This window comes from Penicillium brevicompactum (assembly GCF_028827555.1).
Source record: "Penicillium brevicompactum strain IBT 35665 chromosome Unknown utg000004l_segment0_segment0, whole genome shotgun sequence".
Taxonomy (NCBI): Eukaryota; Fungi; Ascomycota; class Eurotiomycetes; order Eurotiales; family Aspergillaceae; genus Penicillium; species Penicillium brevicompactum.
This window is the reverse complement of record NW_026623207.1, coordinates 350,394-372,214: the sequence shown is the minus strand read 5'-3', so window position 1 is coordinate 372,214 and position 21,821 is coordinate 350,394. Positions and strand designations below refer to the sequence as shown.

The window sequence follows — 21,821 nt, the reverse complement described above, 5'->3', positions numbered from 1 at the left end:
CAATAGAATAATTTACTTATTCGGCAAAGCAAGATCTGACAGTCAGTATCAATATTCTACGCATTCGAGACTACGGTACAGTAGCATTGAATCATATTGCAAGGCTTTTTTTACAGGTCCGCCCGACATTAGTTTCACCATGTTATTCTCTTTGGTTCTTTCTTCAGTCTTGGCCAGACCCATCTCGACCTACATCTGGACTAGTCCATCGATTACTGTCGAATAGGAAAAAGGGTAATGAAAGCCCAGTAGTTACATTAGGCCTAGTGTTAATAAAAATAGATGTTGAGAAGCATTCAAAGAGAACAAGTTGGTGAAACTGATTTCGAGCCCGTCTGTACGCTCGAGTGATTTCCTAAAACATGAGGTCCACCGAGCCTAGTATTCGGCAGATTATCTCTGTACTAAGAAGAGGGTGTCTACGCCCAGGCTCTACCACCATTTTAAATACCTTCCGCCCCATCTACTTTGAAAAGCCTTGTAGTCTGCCTGTGTTGCCATAAAATACTCAGTTTGTCGACATGGAAGCCAGCCATTGCCTTTCGAAGCCCCGAAGCGCATTACAATATAAGCCTGTCCACACCAGCGGCTCTGTTGACCCCAAATATCATTTATGCGGAAGTATAATCCTGCTTTATTTTATCTACCATGTGTCTCAGTTCCGTTCAAGCAATGCGAATAGAGCTTTGGTTTCTCTCTTAGCCAACCTCTTTTGTTTTGGAACTTCTACGACTTGCCACTACATGCTTGACTCGGCAAAGCAGCTCCCTTCTTTCTACATTCTGCTGGACCATATTGGAATTATTCTACACATATGGGGAACATCTGTATCGGTCTTGCTTTTAGAGACTACTGGTAGCGGGAACATCAATTACATTGTGTTGGGAGTCACACTCGGCGGCGTGGTTTGTGCCACTTATTTGATAACCTGGCCAAGAGAAAAGAATGAACGAGTGCTGGTAATTGGAGGATTTGGAGGATTGGCTTTATGCAGCGTCTCGATCTACAACGCTATTTTTTCGAGTATATCTCGACTGACGGCATCCTACATTTTTATGGGTTTGGTTAACGGCATCGGGGGATGGTTATACTCCCGTGGGTCTATGCAAGTCCTGAGCCAACGTTCACCCAAATCTTTTACTGTGTCGGGGCATTCGTTGATGCACCTATGTTCCCTGATTTCATCCGTATTTCACGCCACAATTCTGGTTTCTTCTGTTTGTATTTGTCAGACTTGAGCGCCTGGTCACATGAGACTTCAATCTGATATATTTCTATGAGAGGTTTTGTCATGTGTGTTGGATTTTGTCAGGATAGAGGTATGGCGTGAGTGAGGTGTGCAATGACGGATTTTCGCATTTCTGCATTTTCTTATCTTTCCTTTTTCCCCTTAAATTTATTTTGGCTCATTCAGTAAAGAATAGTCCGATTATTACGCCTAGACTATAGAGAAGAGATAAAATTAGACGTATATGACTTACATATTAATTCCATGCGGTTTCGAAAAGATTGTATGGATTGATAAGAGATCTTGTGTGCAAGTCGATGCACAGCACCATCGGAGGATGGAGCATGACAAGATAAATCAGATTACACGCCAGACTAGCTGGATGACTGAAAGATAATCGTTCGTCTAGAAATAAATTGACCAGGTCAAGTACAGTGCTCCGTCGAATCATCACTCCTCCCATGCAATCAAGTTAATGAACGTCTTTAATTACCAGCCCCTACATTTTCTGTCCGCAAATCTTACTTTTATGCCTTTTGGTTACGTTGGAATTTTCCCCTTTACCAGAGTAGCTATTGCCCCCTGTGTTTTGATTTGATCCCCATAAACCTTTGAGGCTGGTTACTCAATTTAGGCGCTCTTACACACCGAGTATAACCTTTACGGTTGCAATGACGTACGATCTGCTATTTAGCATGATCAGAAACATGAGGCCCCCAACGCCAAATTGAGGGTGGTGAGTTGTGATAATTTTGCTGTGCAAATTTATGACCGCCGGTCTTTCACAGTTCCACAACCCCTACCTTCTCTGATCATGAGCATTGGTGAATGCGTCCAAAACACGAGGCAATAAACCTGCACTTGTTCAGTGTCTCGTCTACCAATGGCAGATTTGACTTCATCATGCCACCTAGAGACACTAAAGGCTGGTGTGCATGTGCAAGGCTTAGAAACAGTTCTTCACTCACCCTTACTTCCCTCTCTTTCCTGTCATCTTATGCCGGGCATAGACAACACGGTACACCACCGACATCCATTTTAGTAATACATGCAGCCCGGTCACATTACCGATCGGCAGATCCCGGTCAAGTGATGCTGTATGGAGCAACTTTCTCAAATATTTTTATTTACTGTCAGTTCAGTAGCTCACGATCTTCTTCAAAGCACGAATGAAACTAGATACACCAAGTTATTAAGTCAGTCATGACTACATCAACAATGATTAATCCCAGAATTCACCAGAAAAGAGAGAGCTGCTACGAAGAAAGCTGCTGATTGGGGATCTTGATATGCAGACCTATTTTGGAGATGTCCAAAAGTTCTGACATTAAATATCTGCTAAATGGAAATCAACTCTTAAGGTTTCCTCAAAGGATGTCAGTTCTAGATTGTCGTGATATATACGTATAAATTGTCATATTAACAAGTATTCGGATTCGTAGGCTCCGGGTCTATAGACTCCCAGGCTTTTCCCATGTGAACGTACTATATGGTAGGTATCTTTATATAGCTGGTTGGGAATATGCTGTGCATCCTTTGGATACTTGCAGCATTTGGAAGCTTTTTTGTCTCGCAATAATAGAACAGTGTATATAGTTGTGATTCGCTATAAACTTGGAACATGAGTGTTAATATTCATTTAATCTCGGAATCATCTCGTGTCATATCCCCAAGGCATTCATATAATATATATCTCTAGTTGGTAAAATGTCTTAATGTACATATTCCAAACCAAATGAAATCTGCTATCTGCTGCAAGAGCTGAACCAAAGAAATATATCCTCCAGGTTCGAATATGAGTCCTCTCTGGTGCTGGCGATACTAGTGGCCCGGACTACTCTAGGTACTACTAATAGGGCATGCAGCCCCTGCAACGATAAGAAAGTCAAATATAGTTTAAGTACTTCAAAAAGGTACAGTATCTTTGTCTATAGTGTTCCCAAGAAGCAGACATAAATCGCAGAGCAAACACGAATTGCACACCCAAACTCGGAAGAAGAAAAAGAAGAGATCATAGGATCGAACTAAAGAGCTCTGCCCTCAACAGCTAGTGGCGCTAAGGCTCAAAGTCTGATGAAAACGACTCCACTCCAGAGAGCTCGGACCTTACTAAATGACGCTCTTTACATGTGGACGGCGATAAGAGGGAACACTGTGGGAGTCTGCAAGCGTAGAGTCCGCGCTTGCCAACTTTGGATCTGAATAAATTGCAATTGAAATGTCACCCGGTGCGGCTTCTTAAAGGCTATACCTCGTTTTCACATCCTTTATTGAAGATGCTGGGATTTCTTTTACATGCCGACGACTACTCCCATCAATCATACCTCGTGATATCAGCCATCTCTTCCACAATCGATCTCTGACAAGGAGCAACACATAACCCTAACAACACTATCCTCCTAGTGCACCGAGCTATCAGGCATAAAAGCCCTCACTTCCAACTCAAGGAATCAGGTAAATCCCCATCTTCTGGGCCAGGTTTATCTTTACAGCATTATGCACTATCAGATTATGGAAATAAATAAGATGATTGTCCATACTATAAGATCTCTTTTGTCATATGATACTTTTGTATATAAATTTCTACATTCCTTCTACTCCATTCCTTACTCTTTACCATTTATCTTCACTCTTCTCCTTTCACTTCGTCTCATTTTCTTCCCTGTTATTGGTTTTTTTCGTAGGACTGGTCCTTCTTTTTGAAGCTTTATCTGCCTTACAGTAAATGCCACGCATATAAGATCATAGGTGAACTTGAATGGCTTGCCCTTTTTGGAAACCGGCGAGTTTATAGCAGAAATGATATACGATGAAGCGGATCGCTGAGAAGTAGTTCAATTCTGACAAAACAAGAAAAAACAGAAGAAGAAGAAGAGAAGAGAGAACGAAAGAGAGACCTAGCTGGTCTGGCAAATTCCATCACCTGACTACCGCCCATCTCCCAAAAAGATTGTTCAACTTGATCGACGGGATGTGCAGGTAGGCAACCCCAATTATACGGTGTGAAATCATGCCTATAAACATATGCTGTCTTCAAAACATTCCGCTCGTGGGACTGATAGGACAGAAACCTAAAGAGAGCTGGGGTTGATTCCCGAATTATCTGACCTCAGAAGCAGCCTTGTGTTGGGAAATTTTTATCTACATGAGAGTCCTATTACTAGATGGCTAAATGTTACGACTACATGTGTGGTGTAGCATGTTGTGGTATATATCGGTTCGGGGATGACGGAGCACGATGTTCTGTCAGATTTGCCTTTTGGCCAGTGGTCAGCACGCCTGGGTGCTGAGCCCTTAGCACTAAAGGTGGTTATCTAGAAAGAGTAGGTACTCGATCCACAAAGATGCTCTCATATACCAAGGCTGATGCTACTATCATCAACTTCGTATGAATCGAGCCCGAATCATCGTTTGACCGTCAAATCGCTGTCAAGATCAGGCGGCTTTGATCTGGTGTCGCATCAAAGCATTTTCCGTTTGAGAAATAATCTACTGGATAGGAAACAAGCTTGGGGACAGTGCCACCGTATACCAGAAAGCTAAACGGTGTTGCGAATATCAATTACTGCTACCTCTTTGAACCTGCAATCGCAAATCTAGTCCAACACCAGGTACCGAGGAATCTATGGTCATGAATTGTTTAAAAGTTGATTGTTATTCTGTGCCTTTCGAATATCTTTGACAGATCAGGCTACGCCCATCCTCACCACTGGTGACCCCAAGTATTATCATCAGATAAATGTGCTGGGAAGGAAAATAGCTTCATGGCATCCAGGGACATCAAGTCGCAATTCCCAGGGGAAGGGATCCCAACCAAGCCACTGCAACTGTATGTTTCAAAGGATTCTCCAGTAGCCACAAAAGTGTCATCTTGTATACCTCCAACACTGCACCCCCAGGACGGATTATTGACGGGCCTTGGGGCGATTGTCTCAGACCCATTGCTGTGAGACCATTCACCGTCGCTCTCCGAAAATCCATAGGATTGTAATCGTGTTTCATGCTCACTGACAAACAGCCATGTGGAAGCATCATGTATACCTCCAGCGTTATACCCCCAGGACGGGTTATAGACAGGGTTTAGGGTGGTTGTCTCAGGCCCATTGCTGTGAGACCATTCGCCGTCGTTTTCAGGAAACCCGTTGGATTGTAATTGTGCTGTAGGCTTGCCCAAAGATGATGATTGTCGCGACTGTGGTTGGAATTTGTACTCTGGGTTTGCTAAGGCATGGCGCTGGCGCTCGGACTTGGCCATATCTTTGAATTGCTTCTTAAAGGCTTCATGTTCTGCACCCCAGCTCGCTCCTGCAATCTGGTTGACAAGTTGATGGTTTTCCACTCCGAAATGAGATTTGATGACCTTGACATACATCGAAAGGTATATAAAGAAGGAGTTCATAGGCCGCGGGACCTTCTCTCTCTCCTTGGCCTCCTGAATGCGCTTTTCGAGGGAACGGAGTATCCAATCTTTCATTTGTTCGATAAGAATCGGCGTCCTATCCCCAGCCAACTTGCTCAGTGGGGTTTTCTTGACCACGTGTAGACCAGGGGCTTTTTGACCCTTAGTACGACGTTGGCTAGGTTTTTCAAAAGGCAAATCAGTGCGGCGGGCTTTGGGAGCTGAGCCGGACCTCGACGGGTTCAGAGGAATGTCTCCATTTGCAGGAGACATAGCGAGTATAACTCTGCCACGGTAGTTCGATGTCTTTTTCGGATAAACAAAAAAGAATATCAAGCGGATGGCTTGACTTTATATGGACTCGACTAATTATGTAATCAAAATAGCCCAAGTAGTCGCAGGTTGGGGGAGGGGGAAATGAGCAACAGCGAAAAAGCTATAACCCTACTTGAGTTCTGCAGGGATCAGTGCCTGTAATTTAGGTTTTTCTTTTGAACCAGTATTCACCTGGGGTTTGTCGAGTCGGACACAGTGGAAAGTGAAAGGGTTTTTCCTGATAAGCAGAAAGTCTGGTAAGAAAAAGGGAAAGCCAAACAAGATAGACTGTTGATATGAAGGAAGAATTAGACAAGATTTTGACGGAGCTTGAATAATAACATCCTACAATTTGCTTCAGATTGTGCTGATTCGTGCATCTCTGACCTGGAAAAGTTCCCTAGGGATCCACCCTGAGACACGTAATAGTCCGGTTGATCACGAAAGCACTATAGGTGGATTTGGGGGCTAGAAGATGGTTTCTTGAAACATGTCCAGTCAAATGGAGTGTAGTGTGCCACTGGAGAGGGCCAGGCTCTTGAGTTTTGTTTTACAGGCTAAGACGGTCTTTTCTATTTAAAGATGCTCTATCTTGTGAGCTGCGTACTGTCGTAGTATCAGGCCAGCCACTGATAGTATTGAAGAAGAAACCATGTTTCGAACGAGAGCATGAACGTATGGTACCACAAAGCGCACGTATTGCGGGGGACCTGGTCAAAAAAAAGAGAAGAGGAGAGAGGTCTAGATCTAGTTAGTTATCTACCGTTGGGGAGCCTGCCAGATCAGGCGGCCACAAAGGCTCTGACAACCTGTTGTCATTGATATTCTCATTTACTATGACCGCTTCTTGACTTCACCTATGAATCTTGCAAAAATCAGGACTCTCAGATATACAATTTTGACCATTCCTCCACGCTTAAAATGAACATGGATAGATTTACTTATGACAAATCAAGTATCCCATAGTTCGGTATCGTGCAACTTCTGTACGAGAACAACACAGCCACACAGAATCTCATTCAGTGGCGAGAAGAGCATTAAAGGCTTTTCGTGTTACGGCAGCATCTAGTGCCTATGATGCCACATCTATATCAGCGTTTTTTTGTTTTACAATCCTGCGACTTTGCTACTCACAATGGCCAGGTAGATCCTGATGCTCCACAACGGCCGCTACTACTCCGACCCGCACCTCTGGGCGGCTATGATGACCGTGAAGGATCGTGGGAAGATTCATGCTAGCCTATACCTTCCATCATCGCCATATGACGCTCTGCACTGCCCTCCCTCTTCAGCCCGATGTGCGATCTCCCTCTGAGAAGCGACAATATCGACCAGAAAAAGCGAAGATCCCGGCCCGAGAGCGTGATCCCCCTATTCTATGCACCGAGAAGAAGCTCCAGCCGGAACTATGATGTCAGCACACGCTGTGTGTAGACGAGGCCGCTACTGACCCTGCCTCATCTGCCGTGGTCCCTTAGGTATAAATTCCATACCCGATTCTCCAGCTTGTTTTTTCTCCCTGTGGCTCCATCGTCCTCAGCATCATCTCATGTGGATATTGTAACCATCCTTGGTCACGGACTCTTGCTATCACACAAAGATGTGACCCGCTTACCTCATGCAGCAGGATCTAGCGAGACAGCAGGTGGCGACTCATACCAGGCTGAATTATGGTCCCCATGAGCCCTTTTTGAGTAAATTCAGCGCCATCCGCACTAGTAATTATAATCATACACCCCTCAAGCGGTCATTACTATCGGTCACGTACCCCTTTATTACATGAGAGTCCTGAGTTGCAGCCGCTGAAGAGAAGCACTATCCATTCATGGATGGATCTGACGCGATGACGACTACTTCAGCCACCTCCTGTGTCATGGCCTTGTCTGCAATATCTCCATGGATATCTTATAATTGCTATATCCTGTGTACGTAGTGATGGGGTTCAAGAAGTCAGTCCACTCTATGTGCACGGGTCGATCGATGCATTCAATCAGCAAATGGTGCGACAAGGGTGCTAAAATGGTATAAAAATGGTGAGATCAAACAAGCCTAACTTTAGGAAGAAGGGATAGAAATGGCTTTTCGCGCTGCTCAATGAAACGCCGTATCTCGAACTCCCAGCAGATTCACACGTCCCTTGGTAAGCTGGAGTATAGGCCTCTTCATGGCCAATATAGCACATCGAATTTCGGCTCGCCTGTTTGGAGGCAGGCTACCCATCAGATCCCCAGCTCAGGCAATCTGCTGCTGTTCTACAGTTCGCGGAATCTCAGACACCTTTGCCCTCCCCGAGCCAGAGCCCTTGAAGTCCTTCAGGACCTCGTTGAGGTCGAAAAGAGATACAGGCCAGGGATAATGTGATATCAATCCCTGCGATCCTCGCAACCAATGACTTCGATATCGTCGTTTAGTGCGTACCCCACTGGCTCATAAGCCCGGACGGAAAAGGTATGGAGCATTTGCCGGAGGTATCAGAATCATTAGATCTATTGTCTATTATGAGAGAGACCCGTCTCTCTATCAGTGGCTAAAATTACTGTAAGCTTCATTATCGCATCATACTTAGATATATCCCAGTTTCGTCAAGACCTCATTTGTATATACTCTTTAGTAAACACTTGACTTTTCTCCCCCGCTCTGCGGATCCAAACTTCACGGATGTCGGAAGATTCCTCTACCTTTTCCCTTTGTATCCACTTTTCCTGCACTCGAACGCCAACATTTCGTAGCATGGCTTGCTTCTTCGATTTCTCGATAATTCTCACAGCTTTGATAGACTTGGTGTGACACTCTGTCTGCGGTAATGAAGAGGATGCCTTTTCTTTGAACATGGTATACCAACTGAAGTACAGGTTTTCGCAACCAAGAGAGGCATCCTTGACACCGTATTTGTAAGTGAATGGGAAAAAGCCAGCCATTTCCCAGTCAATCACACCAGCCAGCTAATATTTCCCAGAGGATGATTTCTGGCCGGAATGTTGCGTGGTTCGAGGTCATTGTGGCAAAAGACAACACAATGCTGGAGTTCACCAAGATTCGAGTGAGATAGATCGATCTGGCCGATATCATTGTAACAGGTTCGAAATGTGGATGCTGTGTAGAAATAGCCAACAATGATGAGAGCCTTTTTGATTATCCCTTAACAGGCGGCACATACCACTTCATCTCGTGTTGGGGAAACCTGGAGGAGTGATCCGACGTCCAGGTTCGAAGTTTTTTGCAATTCACCTCCGTTCATAAAAAATCACTTTTTTAGATGATACTCTATATCATCCGTAAACTTAGAAGTATCAGGGTCACCGCTGAAAAGCTAGATCAGGTCACAGTTGACAGCAGGAATAGCCTGAAGTAACTTTCTGATATGGAAATTGTTATGGAGACCCTTCGCGTCCGCAAGATGGAAGAGCGCTATGAGCGAGGCTAAGTCGATAGCAAACCTTTTATCAATGTGACCAGCCGTAGAGTTGGTCCTAAGAGAAACACGCTCAAAGGGTCCGCTGATGACCCTGCGGTCGTTGAGGGCGCAACTGGGCACACCAAAATAAATCTCTTGGCACCCAGCCGTTCCATTGAGCAGCCTTCTACCTCTCCAGTCTTGTCAATAAAAAAGTTAGGTGCTACTACTCAGTCTATACTGAGCAATCTTACTCTGGCTAGGCGGCTGATATTTGAAATCTGGCCAGGCAGCCCTTTGTTAGCCATCTCACCGCCATACTTGGAGTCATGTTCACCGAACACGCGGAACAGAGTGAGGAACGTTGCACCCAGCGTCCCCACATTTAACTTTGTATCTCAAAGCCCCTTCACTGCCTGGGATATAGATCAGCAGCTCGACCAACTGCCCTGGCTATTTGACCCCTGATAACGATCATTGGATGCGTAACAAATATTTATGAAGCTTCCCTCTACTCTCCTACAGTGCTTTTCAACAGCCAGTCTCCAGTGGACCTTTCCGTCCGCAGGTCCAGGTTGAATCTCCTTCGTCTCCAATCCTTCCTGCCTCCTCGACACTGGAATATCAGCTCTCAAACTCACCCTGAACTTGTCTTCATGAACCTCACGAGGAAGTGCAACCGCTCCTCTTAAATTACATCAGGCCACCAGAAGTGCACGGTCTTCCCCCAATGGAAACGACTAATTTGGTGCATAAAGGAATCTCTGGTCATGGCCCACACAACAAAAGATGATACCCCACACCTTGTCGACCAGTCTTTTGTCAATGATGCTGGGCCCTTTCCGATCATCGATCTAAATCCGGCACACCCTGGACCCAAAGCGAACTTAAATGGCATCCAATATTATATTGAGTGGCAGGTATTTGATTCTACCGGGGGGTCGTGGCAGTACGTGATTTTGATCACCCCGTGCTAAACCATACTTATAGCCAGATGCGATTCCAAGCAAACTGCGCTCATGGTATTAAAGGGGCAAAAGTTTCCTCTCAAGACGGGCTATAACCACCAACTGCTTCAACAGCCTTCTGTGGCCAGAGGCTTGATTGAGAACCCGACTGTTGGGTGGCCGAGGGTGATTTTCCAGAACCAGTATGCCCAGAATTCATTGATCTCATGTCCACACTTGATCATGGTATCACCAGTGTCAAATGCCTGTGAGGGAGCTTTCAGTATCGAGTTGGAATTCTATTCACAAAGCGTAGAGCTTTTTCGATTCCCCGAGGCAAGCAGCTGTGGAGACCGTTCGCTTGAAAGAACGTGATCAGGTCACTAGCGTCTTCGATAAATCGAGGTTGGATACGGTTGCCGCCCCACATTGGGGTGGTGGTGATTGAAGCCTCCTTCCAGAACGATGCTCGTTGATCGGTAATCATCTTGTAGAGTTGTTGTGATTGTGTTTTGAATTGCGGTGAGTGCAGGTTCTGCTGAAGCTTCACCGTCCGTACACAAGGGAATAGAAGGGATGCAAACGGAGAAGAAAAGGATTTGAGAGTCGGATGTTCAGATTTTGATCGCAGCGGCATCTGGGTGGTCGCATGGGATTTGTCGGTGTGTCGAAGTAGAGATATTCCGATTCACATAGATCGGACTGCGAAATCGGGCTGCATCGGTCTCGGTAGTCGGATGCTAATCAACGTATTCACTATTCTCAGATAGCAATCAGTATTTGGTGCGAGAACAAGGATGCGCGACAGTGCAAGTACCTCGTGGCTGTTTCATCACATAGGGCGGTTCATATCGCCGTGATGGGGGTTACTTCTGTAAAACTTACAAAATTTGACTTTACCACAACCTTTACTCCGGACAGCAACCTAACTTTTGCTGAGCAAACGAGGCGTATCGTCTTGGTATTGAATTACCATACTCCAACGGTGGAAATGGTCTAAAAATCATCGATATACACTTTTTGGGCGCCATTCTTTCCTGGAGTGTGTACTTTGCATATGTTGTCGACATCTACAGAGGCTTTGCTCTTTATCATGACCCCAGCCCTACAGGAGCTCTGCGGGATAATTCAGACATTCCAATCTCCCTTCACGTTTCTTGCATACATAGAGAGCGATGATTACTCGTTCCAGAAACGACTTACCCAATATTGTAGTCACCAGCCCTGGCCCCGAGCTTTGATCATTGAGGTCATATGCCCTAGGTGCGGACCCTGTACCGCGTGCACAGCTGAAGAAATAAAGTCTGCAGACCACCTGGCTTGGTTGGACTGTCGGACGAAAGAGACGGTGCATCGATCACGCACAAAGCCATGGCGCTCTCGCTTGCGTGAAGGGGTACAGTCTCCTGTTTCTGGTTGATCCAGTGGTGTTTGGTGAAGTCGAGGCAATTCCGCGCATGCACAGTAACCTGTATCCCTCGCTTTGCTGGATATTGAGCCATAAATTTGGTGATATTGTTGGAAGCCAGGGTCACCTGATCCTTCCCCGCTTGCTTCCATCTCTCTTTCTTTCTTCCTTTCCTTTCTACAGACATACACAGAGGTTGCTTTTTCTTGACTAGCCTGTTCTTCCTGATTGTGTTTCCTCTCTGCTTCCAGGGCTTCTAAATGATATCATATCCCTTGGTGCCATGTTAGGAATTAGGTAGGATAGTATACCCCGATACAAGCTAGCTGTCTCTAGAGAAGCACGAGTTAGTCATACATTATCTATGCCGGGAATGAGATGTGACCGCGCCAGCTCTGAGAAGATGAAACTGAATTGAGGAAGTCGATAACTTTCCGCTGTTTATGATGATAATAGAAGTAAAGGTCACCTGACCCTACTTGTTGCTCTGTTCAACTACCCCTCACCTTTTTCTCTGCCCTTTTTATAGACTTCGTGTATGAAGGCACTACCCTTCCTGACCCGCCTGCATCATGGCAAAGGAAGAGAGATCAATGTGATGATGTTGATACTATAGAGATGCGTATGAGCGAGTGCAAGGAGAGAAGAAGAAGAAGAAGAAGAAGAAGAAGAAGAGGAGGAGAGAGAGAGAGAGAGCAAGGGAGCAGAAGAGATAGAGTAACCTCGGGGAGTATGTGTATGTGACCTGCTGCCTGACATAGTTCTCTAAAAATCTCCCTCCACATACATACCCCATAATCATACTAGGCCCGCAAACAACTTCATGGACGATATCTCAAACGGAAAGATCATTGGTACATAGAAGGGCAGGGACGACAAAAGGTTTACAAAGGTGACCCAGGCCAAGTAAATGTAATTTCGTTGCACACCCTACTGCACCCATCTTAGTGGATGTGGAGGAACCAAGGAACCTGGATAAGAATACGAATCCAACGAGTGTTGTGGTCTCTGCTGGAGCGAGATATTATATCGCGTACCAACCCGAGAGCATCACAGCCGCTCTGCTGGAAACAGATGCTTTGATGAAACGTTTCAACGTGCCCCCAAGATGGACGCTGCGGGGCCGGCAATTGAGAAAGCCCAACTATATGAAACTCTATCCACTCCATTCAGTATACCCCCAGTTGTTCCCTGATATGGGTGAAGACAGCACGGATATTGGTAGCAGCGTTCATTATGTCTGGACCCCACCATTCCCGTAATGGATATCTTTCAGAGACTACCAGAAGAAAGCGCTTGTGGGGGTGAGTGATATGACATGACCCAGAAAGAATTGGTTACATACGCCAGCAACGGACTGCGGAACTCTCCGACTGTTCTGAACGTGCTCGGTATCATAAGACCCTGCATCTCCGGTGGGGGGTTGGCCGCTGGATTGTACTTGAACCAGTCTCGTTTCATCCGGCTCTTCTTTGCATTGAGGTCGGATGCTGAGGGTAGGCGGTGATAGATGGCTCACCAGTGGCCGGCAGGGGAAGAAACCTCTCCATTCTGCCTCTAAGGACTCCGAGGGCCGATGATTCTGGCCAGGACACTGGCCGATATATGGAGTCTCTGACAGCATGTTGGGTTGAATCAATGCAGAGTATTGCGTAAATGTGTTCAGTGTATATGGTAGTTGATCATGCAAAACTTCCGATACTAGCACATTCACAATTTGTTTATATATATAATAATCGCGTGATTACTTCTATTGTAGTAACCGTGCTCAACATTCCAACGAGCTAGACCTTTAGGGATTTGCGCCAGGGGTCGCCATATTCTTTCTCAATTTCCACAGATCACATGCATTAATGACGGGAGCTAAAGGGTCAGCTGGCTTGTTTCAACTCATCTTGTTATACCATTATAAACGTCGGCTCACGCGGTGGAGCAAGCCTAATTACATGACCTCATCGTTGAAAGCGATATCAGGACTATCTGGTCTATCCTTGTATGGATTTTATCTAGTGGCTTGAGGAGAATATTTTCCTCATTCAGACCGGTCTAAGAGAAGGGCAATCGTGCCGATTGGAAGTTTCACAGAGAGAGCCATGTCAGACAATCAATCAAAAGTCTCCTCTTTATATGTACTAGCTCACACCACCATTGCAAAGGACTTTTCCCCTCACAGGGCCTCTCATCATACCCTGCAGCGATTACTCTCAATATCAAAATTAGATCAATCTAGCAAGATTATCACTCTGATCCTTTTTCATTCCTCATAGAGTTTGCCAGTACGTTGCTCTTGCCACGTTCTAACGTACAAGGTTTCACCTAGGTATTATCCACCGGATGGATTGCATACCTCCCATGTAGAGTTTGTCTTCCGTCTTGGGCGTTAAAATCCTTGACAACTGCAAGCCCATCTGTGAGTAGCATGAGCTTCATGTGCTCTGTCTTCCGATGAATCGCTCGATTCACGTAGTAGCCCATAAATCGAAATAGTCCTTGTACATCGTCGGTAGATGTAGACACAAGCTGCTTGCGGTTCATGCTGCGCTTTTGCATACGGGCAGGCAGCCATGCATTGTCCGAGCTTGTCGCACCTGCGCTATGGTGGACATGGTCTGCCAGTTTCAGAAGCAAATCGAGGTATTTTACTTCCACGTATAGTTTGTCTAGATGGGTGGTATCACATGTCGAGCCATCATTACCTCCATTGGTTCGACTGCGTCGTCTGCCTCTCATGACTTGTGATCGCTCCTGCATCGAGGCTAGGATGGTTTGCTTGAGGCGGGTAAGAATGTTGAGAAAGATGGCAACAACGTGGATCATCAACTTACACACTGGGTACTATCACTGTATGGTCGAGGTTGCCCCCTAGACAGCCGCCGAAGAAGCAATTTTAGTTGCCAAAGCGATACATCAGGGTTCATTGTCTTTGGAGGCTTCATGGAGTATCTACGGTGCTACCTGATCACGAGAACAAATACAAACACTTTTGGTGGAGTGAGCGAACTGTAAATATATATCTGTCTGTGCAATTTTCTCTGTTGCGCTGGAGCCGGAGAGTATTTCGAGCCCTGGGGGAAGGCACATCCTAAAATTAGACTCCGATGGAAGACCCCCTTTACAATCTCGCCACCTTCTCACGACTAGTGAATGATTATGTCTATTCTGGCCTTGCGGAGTCCCTCCCAACTTTGGAAGTTGGCGCGCAGAAGGGCCGTACAACTTGGTAACCCCCAGTTGTGGTATTCGTGCGTGCGGCATGGATGTCCTATTTTGACCAGAGAGAGAGACAGAGTGTGTGTGTGTGTGTGTGTGTGTGTGTGTGTGTGTATGTGTGTATGTGGGTGTGCGTGAGAGAAAGAGAGCGATCTAGCCGGGATGGACAACTGGCCTCTCACGTAAAGTTAACAGACGCTACGAATAACATCCATAGCCATGGTCTCCAATGGTTGCAAATAATTGTACATACAATCAAAGCCTCAGAAGTATCATGAGCAGACGCGTTAGTTGTTGGCTGCGATTGCTCCTCTAAAATCAAGCCGGCATTTGGTACTGTAACATGTTAACTGCTCGTTCAATTCCGGATCATGATATAGCCTTGTCACGGGAATCTCTTGCCAACCATCAGATAGAGCCCTATCAACGTAATCCCTACAAATATTGTTCGGCAATTGTGACAGTGAGGTTATCTAATTATTTCTAGAGATACAGCGTACCTGCAGTCCTGATGTAGATAAAGAGCTAGGAAGCCTCCCAGAATGGAGCAGGCTGTGGAATACTTCTATGCCAAAACAAGAGGGGCTTCTGGAAAGACCAGCAATTATGAGGGTAAATCTCAGCCTCTTTGTCGACAGAGGCCGAACTGAGAATCCATGTCGCGAGTTGCCTTCACAGAAAGAGACTCCATCCACCTCAGAATCATCTAAGCCTTTGACCCAATCCCCGGGAAAAGCATCATTGGAAGATCACCTTCGACAGTTCTACAGTACGCGTGAAGTGTCATCGTCACCCTCTACATACTACCATAGGGGCCTACCCTATCCAAGAGTTTCCGTTGGGCATGCACGAAAACCTGAACAACAGCCCATCCAATATCGAAGTGTGTCTCACACATACAGAAAATATATCTTCCGTGTGTTCAGATAAAGCTGGGTCCGGTTGCCTTACGTATGCGATACTTGATTATCGCTTATAACTTCGAGCTGTCTGGATTGGATGCAAATTCCCCGCAGATCTATTGTCGTAATGCTCATGCATATGGACGTGAGATGTAGTTATATCTTAAATGTGCAGGTATTCCAAGCCTGGCATTTAAAAAACAAGCCGAGGATCATTATTTCTATTTTTTCCTCAATGGTTTAGTGTGACATGGCATCGTGGAGTAACGAGCGTAGATTGTGACGCCGCTTCGCGAGACTATCTTACTAAAATCCGTTGATTTGATTTGTTTCAGTTGTAGGGGAACATTACCAATATGGATACAGAGCATGACTTATAGAGCCATCTGAGCATGAAACTCTCAAATAGCTTTTCACGGTATTATTTCTAGACTGGGCATGACTTTTGAATGGTTCTACGAGATAAATCCTGTGCCTCCATTGTGATTAAGAGGTTTATATCTGCGGTGACGTTGGATTCTTGCTCATGAGTTTGATATATAGAAGTAGCAGACCGAGACTCCTTTTTCCCAAGGCGTTCGCGGCCTCTGTTCTTTCACTGCCGACCAACCTATATGGAGCGAGAATTCAGACATCCGTTCATTGCAGGGCCCTCGATGGGCATCTCGAGGTAGGTTACATATATCAACAGCATGTACAATATAGCGCAATGCACAAGACGCTATCAACGTGGCTCTTCATTCATTGGGTTGGACTAAGTCATCATACAGAACTTATAAACAAGTTCGAGCCAGACAACCGAGCAACTGGATTCAAGGAGATCACGTGTCGTCGGACCTATGGTCACCCGCTGGTCCCCACAGCCCAAGATCTGAAAATGAAGTTGTTGCGACCTCTTGGGCCATTGGATCAATTCCTGTCCGGCAAGAAACAATCATTCCGCCCTTACCGATGGAGTCAGTCCTCTGCATCATTGAACAGATAGATTATCGCTCCCTGTGGAACGTGTCTTTACTAAACAAAAGCTTTAGGCAAATTGCAAATCCGCTTCTTTTTCAGATCGTCCAGTTCAAGAGAAGTTTCGCCCATTCCTGTAGGGAATCTCCCACAGCCATGTTTCTTGATACCCAATCAATAAAATATGTCGCACCCTGGTGCAACGAATTGGGTACGATCCATCAAAGATGAAAAGCCTACATTAGCTTAGGCTAAGGACCGAGAATAGACATTGGGAATCCATGGACTGATGTCAACTCCAAAGGTACATGCTCCAATACCATGCGCCCTCAATCGTTTGCGCATGAGGTAGTGTATCTCGCCACGATTTTATGCCGGTGTCGTAAACTCCGTTCTCTCAAGCTGCGCTGGGGTCCCTGCCAACAAAGACGTTCGTGCATCCAAGCACCCCCCTTGATGACGATCACTTCAATGGCATCTACAGCTACGTTTTGCCACTATGCACGGCGGAACTTGCAAGACGGAAGCGTTGCAGAGCCTGAGCGTGAATATTTTTCAATCTCATCACACCATCAACGAGCTTGGCATGACAGCGGATTTTTTGACGGCAGTATTGAAGGTGAAGGATCTCACACTGAGGGGACAATTTGCTTTTTGGGAGCCAGTTCTTGCCTTTAGCAGGCTTGCGGTCAATCAGGTTAAGTGACTGCGCAGTCTGGCACCACAACCTGAAATCTTTCGCCAAGCGTTCAATGGGCGGGGTGATTTCCATTCAGCTCGAGAAAGTTTTCATTCTTCCATACGGGGAACTAGGGTACGTGACGCAAATGGGCTCACCGATTGAGATAGTAAATTGGTTGGATGGCATCGTGCCATCAAGGCCTAACCCGGCCAAATATCGATAATCTAGGTTGGCGGCCTACATCACCGGGCGCCCCGATAAAAAATCGATCAGAGACACACAAGAGAGCATGGCCTGTATATGCTCAATCGCTGTGTAATGAGCACGTTTAAGGCAGATGCGACGTTTATTTTCTACTGACGCCATTCAGTCAAACGGCCCACAGAAGTGTAGAGACAAAGTCCGTCTTTGCCATTCTCGATCTAAATCGTGGCTTGGTAATGAACAATAATTCAGAGAAAGAAAGGGAAAATAAACGCTCATTCCACCGCATATATACACTTGAGTGATAGTAAATACAGGCTCCAGGAATTGAAGAGTTTGCGGTTAGAGGCTTTTCTCACCTGTCTTGCTGTAATGAGGACATAATTCGACAGAGTTTTCAATAGATTCAATGATTTAAACCACATGAGAATGATCGATTCGGCAGTGGAGACTTTCATTTTCAGAATTTGATGGCTGAACGTTGTACTCTCCATTTTATGAGAAAATGATTGCTATTTGAAAAATGAACATTCCGATTATGAAGATAGGATAGTGCCACTTCTTTAATGCAAATGCTCAAGTATGTATTAAAGTATCCCTCATTATCCGACAGCCATTTCGTTTCCAGAGAGATTCGCAAGAGTAGTATAAATCCTTAGTGATTTCATTTCAAGGAGAATATTATGAAGGAAATGAACAGGGAATCCGACAATCGATGCGACTGGAATGTATCTTTCACCGCAGAATGCGCGTAGGTGGTAGATTAAACAATCCTGTTGTTATTGCACAGTTATTGGTCTCCACATTTAGCCCAAACATTGGGTAATGTTGACCTGATTTTTATGACCACGACAGGCTATTCTCATATTTTATGAATGCCTGAATCTAGGCCTTATGGCAAAGATATAAAAGTCACTTATAATTGCCATTTGAGTCTTTAATCTCATGTACCGCTGAAACATTTGATTCCATCCGAGCTGTCAACTATGGCGGAAAGTGACCGCGAGGGATTCAATTATGGAAAATATGGCGAGGGCTATTCTGCCTCTACGGAAGTCATCCGAGAGCAAGAGTACCCTAATCTGAATAGTATGCCCCCTTCCTTGATACCATTCCGATCCACCTATACTGATTATCATCCTTTACGGGGCACAGAGACAATTTATCTTGATCATGCCGGTACAACAATTTATGCCAAGTCATTGATCACGGCGTTCTCGCGTGAGATGAATTCCAGTCTGTTTGGAAATCCCCATTCAATGTCTCTTTCTTCGCAATTGTCCACACGGCGGACAGAAGAGGTGCGAGCACGGGTCCTCCACTTCTTTAATGCTAGCCCCGAGGAGTTTGACGTGGTTTTTGTGGCAAACGCGACAGCTGCTATCAAATTGGTAGCCGACTCGTTTCGGGATTGTGATTCTCGGGGTTTCTGGTATGGGTATCATGTTGACTCTCATACCAGTGTCGTTGGTGTCAGGGAAGTTGCCGAGATGGGTTATCAATGCTTTCAAGATGTCGATGTGGATGCTTGGATCGCCGAGTTAGGCACAGCTCAGCTAAAAGCACCCAGACTGTTCGCATTCCCAGCCCAGTCTAACATGAACGGTCGACGTCTCCCAATCCGTTGGTGTGAGCAGATTCGCTCCGCTGCGAATGAAACAGGGAACGTATTCACTCTTCTTGATGCTTCCTCGTTTGTGTCGACCGCTCCTCTCGACCTAGGTAAAGCAACCGATGCTCCTGACTTTACGGCATTGAGCTTCTACAAGATCTTTGGGTTCCCTGATCTCGGAGCGTTGATTGTCCGAAAAAGCGCGGCCCACATTCTCGAACGACGAAAGTTCTTTGGCGGGGGCACAGTAGATATGGTGATAGCAACCGGAACTCAGTGGCATGCAAAAAAAGAAAGCTCGATTCATGCGCAGCTTGAGGACGGAACTCTTCCTTTTCACAGCATTATCGCGCTGGGTGCCGCCATTGACACTCATAAACGTCTGTACGGGTCCATGGCAAATATTTCTGCCCACACTGGGTTCCTCGCTAAGCGAGTCTATGATCGACTCTCTGCAATGGCACATTTCAATGGCTCCAAGGTCTGTCAGATCTACCAATCAGGCTATGCAAACCCAGCTTTGCAGGGCCCGATCATCGCTTTCAACCTGAGAAATAGTCGAGGGGAATGGATTCCAAAGACCGAGGTAGAAAGTCTAGCCACAATGCAGAATATCCAACTACGTTCTGGATCAGTGTGCAATCCTGGAGGAACGGCCTTCTCTCTTGGATGGACCAGCCAAGAGCTGCGCCGTCATTATGCCGCTGGTTTGCGATGCGGCGATGATCACGACTTGTTAGATGGCCGGCCGACTGGCATTGTCCGTGTCAGCCTGGGGGCAATGACCAACCTGAAGGATATTGACTCGCTGATTGATTTCATCGAGAAGTTCTATGTTGAAAAGGTGCCTCCATTGGTCTCACTGACTCCTCCCCTGGGTAAAGACACCCTGTTCGCTCCTCACTTTTATGTTGAAAGTGTCATCATATTCCCCATCAAAGGTTGTGGCGCATTTAGAGTCCCTGAAGGTCAAAGTTGGGAAATCAAAAAAGAAGGAATCGCATGGGATCAGGAATGGCATCTCATCCATGCTGGGTCTGGTGTGCCTATGAATCAGTGGGAGCACCCTCGGATGGCTCTCATATGTCCCTCTGTTGATGTTGACCGCAACATACTTCGCATCACCTGTGCCGCCAAGGCTGCAAATGACGAACTAAGCCTTGAAATACCTCTTACATGGAGCCGCACATGCATGGGTACGATGACTACTCCAGTTCGTTCGAGTTGCCAAAAACGGCCGGTCAGTGCCCACGGAGATCAGTCGTGTCTTCGCGCCTACGCCTCCCCCGTGGTTTCGGCGTTCTTTTCCAATTACTTGGGGGTATCTTGTACACTCGCACGGTTTTCCTCACAGGACGCAGGCCAAGCTATGCAACGACCACACCTTGGCGACACTTGGAAAGATCGCTTACGGAGATTCACCAGGCTCGGACTCCTCTCCTCCACTGATCAATTCCCCGGAGAGCTTGGCCAAAAATATCTGGCCGTGTCCAGAGAAACGGCCATTTTGATTATTTCCAGGTCTTCACTCAATTTTTTGAACCAGAATATCAAGGTCAACACCAAATTTACATCTAGAATCGGCGGAAATTTCACTGCAGATGTATTGCAGGGCAACATTGTGATCGCGGAGCGGACCTCTCAGCTAGGGCGCGCGGAACTGCCTTTTGTTGAGAAGTCGTCGTCCATTTATATCGGACACAACGAGCTTCGCTTCGATACTTTTGACCCGTGCCAGCGCTGCCAGATGATATGTGTCGATCAGGCTACGGGAATGCGACGCATGGAAATACTTGCTGCTCTTCCCAAAAAGCAACAGATCGATGGAAAAGACGTGTTGGGTAGATATGCGGCTATTTCCACAATGGGAGCCACGGAATCTGAGCCAGGGAGGCCCGGCAGAAGGTCAATTATGGTGGGAGATGTTGTGCTACCATCATACCAGCATGATTGAGCCTTTAGAAAGCGGATTTTACATCTGGTCTGTTTGTAGTCCAGTGATCCATGAGTGGCCCCTGAAGAAGTTTTGAGAGCCAGAGAGTCTGTCTGGCTTGATTTAGGTACATATCGTTTAAGTATTAAATACGACTTCGGGTCATACAATATGGAATGATCTTCAGTGGGCAGATAACGGAATTTGGGCATTGAGACTAGAATTCATTTTGTGTTGCTATTTACCAAGTGCTGTCATTTGAATTGGCTGGCACTCATAGTCAACTGGCTTACTAGTCACCGTTCATTCTGGGGATTTCGGTCTCGAGTCTCATCTCCTACATGTGTTCTGTCCGTAATGGCGCCCACCACTACAAATTAGCCCAAATTCTGTCTCTTGAATTTGTAAACTTACTGTTCATAGATGATTTGGTCTAAACTTTTGAGTGCTTTTGATGATGAGATTAAATGCGCAAATAATAGAGAAATGAAGGCTTATGAACGATACATGCTGTTGCGCTGTACCTGATAGCATGGTGCCCATGCATGACTGAAAATTTGTTTAATCCTGATATTGTAAATTGTTTCCAGTAAAACCTTTAACTGTTTTCAATCTTGGAAGTTATCTGAG

The 21,821-nt window shown here is 45.9% G+C and overlaps 3 protein-coding genes across 3 annotated transcripts; 1 reads left to right on the top strand and 2 right to left on the bottom strand.

Annotated features, from left to right (window-relative positions):
* Positions 1–4,931: 4,931 nt before the first annotated feature.
* Positions 4,932–5,900, bottom strand: N7506_005656 (HMG-box domain-containing protein; the record flags this gene model as incomplete). The annotated part of the gene is made up of 1 exon (XM_056954949.1): positions 4,932–5,900. One exon carries the CDS (start codon positions 5,898–5,900, stop codon positions 4,932–4,934), a length of 969 nt encoding a protein of 322 aa, XP_056811926.1.
* Positions 5,901–14,007: 8,107 nt separating this feature from the next.
* Positions 14,008–14,508, bottom strand: N7506_005655 (uncharacterized protein; the record flags this gene model as incomplete). The annotated part of the gene is made up of 1 exon (XM_056954948.1): positions 14,008–14,508. One exon carries the CDS (start codon positions 14,506–14,508, stop codon positions 14,008–14,010), a length of 501 nt encoding a protein of 166 aa, XP_056811925.1.
* A 4,124-nt stretch (positions 14,509–18,632) lies between these two features.
* On the top strand, positions 18,633–21,212 carry N7506_005654 (uncharacterized protein; the record flags this gene model as incomplete). The annotated part of the gene is made up of 1 exon (XM_056954947.1): positions 18,633–21,212. One exon carries the CDS (start codon positions 18,633–18,635, stop codon positions 21,210–21,212), a length of 2,580 nt encoding a protein of 859 aa, XP_056811924.1.
* Between the last annotated feature and the right edge of the window lie 609 nt (positions 21,213–21,821).